At 42.5% G+C, this 6000-nt stretch overlaps 1 protein-coding gene across 1 annotated transcript in view; it reads right to left on the reverse strand.

Annotated features, from left to right (window-relative positions):
- LOC111979057 (calponin-3-like) overlaps positions 1-5430 on the reverse strand; it is a 39072-nt gene extending 33642 nt beyond the window's left edge. The window contains exon 1 of the mRNA XM_070449102.1: positions 5157-5430. Coding sequence (XP_070305203.1) covers positions 5157-5213 — 57 coding nt within the window. The 5' untranslated portion in view covers positions 5214-5430. The remainder of the gene's footprint in view (positions 1-5156) is intronic.
- Between the last annotated feature and the right edge of the window lie 570 nt (positions 5431-6000).

A 6000-nucleotide genomic window follows, 5' to 3' on the forward strand; every position in this document is an offset into this window, starting at 1 on the left:
ATGGAGAACTCACTTAACATGCAAAACCAATTGACAGAGGATGTGTTGAGCTGCTAACAAAAACATAGGACGATGTCAATGCCATTTCAAGTAAGTCAATAATCTATTTCCTGAATCCACTGAGTTGAAATGGAATAGACTCCAATCACCCAAGCCTGCTACACCAGTACAATGTCCTACGTTGTTGCTGTTTGACACAGCCATAGTTGTGAAGATGCTGTGTGGTGCTTTTTAACCATCAAAGTAATAAAGGCTGTGTAAGGTAATGCTGACGACAGCCTGTGACACACACACCAAAGCTCCCACTGTGGTATTGACGTCCAAGTGATGGGAGCCTCCCACTGTGATCAGCTATTTACTTCCTGGAACACATCTGGGTGCCAGCCTGCCAGGAGTTACCATAAGAACCATGACCAGGAACCCATGTGGAGGGCTCTACTGGGGCTTTACTATACTATTACGGACAGTTTCCCAGACTCAATTTAAGCATATTCCTGGCCTAAAAAGCACTTTCAATGGAGATTCTACCTTGAGAATGCTTAAGTCCAGGAGTAGGCTTAATCTGGGTCTGGGAAACCGCCCCAAAGGCTCTGCCTGAACTGCATTACGTAGATCTTCACTAGAAAGAAATACTAAAAAGTTATAAGGGAGGTTGGCTATGAGGTTTTTGTGCTCCGCTTGACAGTTCAGAGACATTCATGGCACTTCCTATGAAACATAATTATTTTCCACAAGTAGACCACTGAAGGGCTGGCATATCTCCGTCAGACTTCTAATAAAGCGTATCTTCTGGCAGACAACGTGGAAAATGTCTCCGCTCACACTGKCAGGCAGTGGGGWTAGGGATGGAAGTTCATGGAACCACTGCTTTGCATGGATGGAATGACACACTTCGAGATCCAATTTAAAAGGGAGTGAAATGACAAAAAGTGTCACGTTGTATAAATGATTGGAGACAGGCGCAGGAATACGTAATAGGGGGTTTTAATACTCCACCCAAAAATACAACATGCCATGAAAAGGCACGGGGACAAAGTCCAAAACAAACACAAAAACACAGGGATGTAACCCAAACAAAAGAGCGAGGTTAAACCTCTAATAAATACACAGGATGAGACCAGTAAAAACAATACACGGGACGAGACCTGTAATAACAAGTGCACAACAATACAAGGGATGAGACCCGTAATAACGAGTACACAATACACGCAGCACGAAAGCCAAAACAAAGCGCAGGTACAAGACCAACGGACATGGGAACAATAACAGACAAAACAATGGTGAACAGAGGGCACATGTATACAATTACTAATCAGGGGGAATAGGAACCAGGTGTGCGTAATGAAACAGTTCAGTGACGCCTAGAGGCCGGTGACGTAGACCTCCGGAGCTGGTTCACGGAATGAGCAGCAGTACCAGGGGAATCTGTGACATTACCCCCCCCTGACGCGCTGCACCAGCAGTGGGAAGACACCAACCTCGAGGACAACCACAGGGACGCGGTGCGGGTCAGTCAGGGCCAGTTGCYGCTGCCGAAGTTGCGTCGGCGTCGGATGGGCCAGTTGCAGCTGCCGAAGTTGAGCCTGCTTTGGACAGGCCAGTTGCCCGAAATTGCGGCGGATTCGGAGGGGCCAGTTGCAGCTGCAGAAGTTGCGGCTGCGTCGGACAGGCCATTCCCGCTGTCTCCATTTAGGGTCGGTTATTCTGTCACGTTGTATAAATGATTGGAGACAGGCGAAGGAATACGTAATAGGGGGTTTTAATACTCCACCCAAAAATACAACATGCCATGAAAAGGCATGGGGACGAAGCCCAAAACAAACACAAAAACACAGGGATGTAACCCAAACAAAAGACAGAGGTTAAACCTCTAATAAATACACGGGATGAGACCAGTAATAACAATACACGGGACGAGACCTGTAATAACAATACACGGGACGAGACCCGTAATAACGAGTACACAACGCACGCAGCACGAAAGCCGAAACAACAAAGCACAGGTACTCAAAAGACCAACGGACATGGGAACAATAACAGACAAAACAATGGTGAACAGAGGACACATATTTATACAATTACTAATCAGGGGGAATGGGAACCAGGTGTGCGTAATGAAACAGTTCAGTGACGCCTAGAGGCCGGTGACGTAGACCTCAGGAGCTGGTGCATGSAATGAGCAGTACCAGGGGAATCCACCGGAGAGGAGCTGRTGCATGGAATGAGCAGTACCAGGGGAATCCACCGGAGAGGAGCTGTGGATATCGGTATAAAAAGATAAAGATGACTGGGGAAAGTTTTTTCAGACTATGTGGCTTGACCTGGGAAAACTATGGGCCATATATATACGGTAGCTATAAGTTGGTCAAGTTAGGTGGTCAGGAAAAACTCCTGGTGTACTGATGATTTCTAGTAGATTTGTACCCAGACAAAGGGAGGTGATCCACCTCTTTAGTTCATGGGACAGACTGTGTGTGGGACAGACTGAACGTGTGGTTGATAGTGGTTGATAGACCTCTGGGCCATCTGGGGTTCTCCCCAGGAACAATGTGCTCAATTGAACAGAAGTAGGGTTGTGCGATATATCAAATTCATTCGATTAATTAGAATTTATGTTTTTGTGCGATGTTCCAAATGCCTGCATCGCAAGAATCTAGTTAATTTTTTATATGAGCGTTTATATCTGTTTGTTCTCATGTTGTCTTTTTTTGTCTCGTCTCCTTCTCTCCTTGTGCTGTGTTCACCTTCTCATTTACACCAGAGATCTGTATATAATGACGAGATGCTCATATCTCCGCTCTAACAACGGGAGTCGTTGTCCCAAAGGCAGAAAGGCAGACGACAAGCTTAGATCCAAAATAAGCCCATAGAAACGCATTGGGCTTATTTGGGACAGATTTTAGCGAGAGTGAAACCTCTCACTTCACCTCTTCCTGTGTGCGTAATCCTGCCATTCACACCAACAAAGATGGGAGATCACTTCTTCCTCTATGACAAGCGGTTTCATCTCGCTATTCGCATTTGGTCCAACAGAATCGTTCATATGGACACCAAAACACATTGAGACATTATTTTGCCGTAATAGTGGAGAAGTTAACCTATTTAACGATACCCTTTTTATGTCTCAACTACTCAAATTGTGCGCAGAGCAGACACTACTCAAACGAGAGTATCTATGAACCTTGATTCTGGAAAATKAATGCTCAGTTTGTCGCACACGGCATTCCAGTAGCTAGTATGGCCTACCGCTAGCAGCATTTTTGCCAAAGACTTATATACTAGCTGTCTAGTCTGTGTTTTATAAATGTACAATAAGCATAAAACGCTATTATATAAAGAATCGGCAACTTGTTCTCATTCTGAGAAATCAGGTAGGGCACTTGATTTCAACATCTGAACAAAGTGGACAGGCATGCTATGCTGTTCAAACAGTTGGAGGCAGACAGAAGGGTGTGTTCATAACAATTAAACTGTTTTGCCTTGTTAGCTAGCAAATCGATCCAAGTTGGCTAAACTTGAAATATAAAGTTTACTCACTAGCATGTGGGCTTATGCTTGAGAGATTGTTTATGAGACCTGAGTTAATTTTCTATAGCTTAATGGATGCTACAAGAAATTAGTCATTATTAGTGAATGTACATTATGCATGGTAACTGTTAAATTTGTAACAAAAAAGGGCATTTTCATAGACGGACTTGAAAACAAGATAAGTGATTATCGCAAAAAAAGCAGGTTAAACTATTTTGACTATTTTATCCTAGTGGTTAGAGCGTTGGGCCAGTAACCGAAAGGTTGGTGGATTGAATCCCYGAGCTAACAAGGTAAAAATCTGTCGTTCTGCACCTGAACAAGGCAGTTAACCCACTGTTCCTAGGCCGTCATAAGAATTTGTTCTTAACTGACTTGCCTAGTTAAATAAATAAAACATATTTTTCTTAGGTATAACTTCATAAACCCTGAATTCATTTGATTATTGATGACTGTTTGAAATGCAGTGTATCCCGTGCGGCTCAGTTGGTAGAGCATGGCGCTTGCAATGCCAGGGTTGTGGGTTAGTTTCCCACAGGGGACCAGTATGAAAATGTATGCATTCACTACTGTAAGTGGCTCTGGATAAGAGCATCTGCTCTTATTCAGAGATATATATTGTGAATAGCCCATAAGTTTGAGAGAAAAAAAATGTTATATAATTTTTAGGTCATATCACCCAGCCCTAAGCAGAAGCCAAGCCAAGAAAACATGGAGGACTTGGCAGGGGGCCCAGCCCATCATTCATCTATTCAAAGCTGAGCTGCATGGTACATCTAACGGGACCCTTTAAAACAATAGTAGCAAACTGATTTCATATGAGATAAGGTCTGACAAGGAAGGCAATGCTGCAGCTTTAGATGGTGTATAAAGTACAATAAACTACAGAGGGGTCAGACGAGGAGAATGCATTGTCGAGGATGTTGTCTAGTACTGTAGACTTCACTCAGCAGTATAGGGGCCCCTACACCGCCCATACAGGCTCCACCTACTATGGTGGAGCAACAATGAGTTGTTGGCCTTGCCATTCATTCATGAAGCTTTCATCCTTTCCTTTGACATGAACCAGAAGCATCAAATAAGATCATAAAGGAATATTGTACATTTGTACATCCCGCATCACTGTGTAGCCTAATTAAAGGTTGCATTTGTGAAAGGTCTGGGAAAAGGGGCCCGAGAATGGACATATTTTTATTACAGCCTAGTTGGTGATGTGTGTTGATCACTAGTTTCCAAGGTAGTGTTCCAAAACAGACATATTCTCAGTGCAGATTCATTATGTTGAAGACATTAAATCACAACCTATTTGCAATTTGTTGTGCGGGGTATTCTGCACTATGTAACCTGGTAGACTATCCCTTTCAGGACAAAATTTACAAGACAAAGGGCACATTGACTGATCATCATTCATATGCTTCTGAAGTACGTGGCCATTTGCCATCACACATTTTCCATAAAAGGAAAACCAGTTGCAGGTCGTATCGAGGGAAATGAATGCACCAACTGATGCGAAGCAGTTTCACGTGGGCCAGATGAATGCAAATAATTCGTTTCCTAAATAAAAACGTACAAAAATCTAATTRCATCAATTTGATAGGTAAAATGGTAGTCCTAATAGTCACGCTTACCTTGCTTCTCAATTCTGCAGTCAACCCGTACACTGGTCCCTTGTTGAATTGAGTCATGGTCCTTTGTTTTGCAAATGTAAAACTGTGTCAATTATTTGCAACAAAAGTTGCTGCTTCTTCCAAGTTTCCTCTTTTACAAAGTAACAAGTTCAGTGCAACAGTGTGAAACTTTCAACCTTCTAAACCGAGATAATTTGCTTCCTCAGCGAGCAGATGGGGAGGGAGAAAGGATCTGCGTTCGTACATAAAGTTTGAGTTGCAGTAGCTCCTCTAGACCAAAAAAAGTGTGCCGCGCGAGAGATACCTGCGGTAAGCCAATCAGAAGCCTTGAATTTCCCTGCGCTCGCTTACTGTTAAATGGAGGATAGATCTATGGATAGCGCTGAATATAAGGATGTAAGAAAGAAAGCCTTCGGACAAACAAAATGTTATTCACAATAACAGATTCAGAATTTGTTTTGTCAAGTTTCCCCTGATTAGGCTATATTATACTTATACCTTTCGATAATGTTGCATATATATCCCAATGTCATCAAACATATAATTAAACGAGAATTACAAACAATCAAACGTATTTATGAAGTTATATAATTTGATTATAGTAGGCTACAAGTCATGAAACATCTGCCTATTTACCTCAAAAACATGGATTAGAATACTAAAGCAAAGTATGGGGGTGACAGTAATACTGCATCCTTCCACAATGCATTGGGAAATGAGAATAAGTACATTTCCATTTACACTGAGATCAGCTCTAAAAATAGTAAAGGATACCTAAGTCTCTGTGTATCCTATCTCTACATTTGCTGTCAGAATGCAAACAAATCCTTTCATCCCAAATCCT

Source organism: Salvelinus sp. IW2-2015, linkage group LG19, assembly GCF_002910315.2.
Source record: "Salvelinus sp. IW2-2015 linkage group LG19, ASM291031v2, whole genome shotgun sequence".
Taxonomy (NCBI): Eukaryota; Metazoa; Chordata; class Actinopteri; order Salmoniformes; family Salmonidae; genus Salvelinus; species Salvelinus sp. IW2-2015.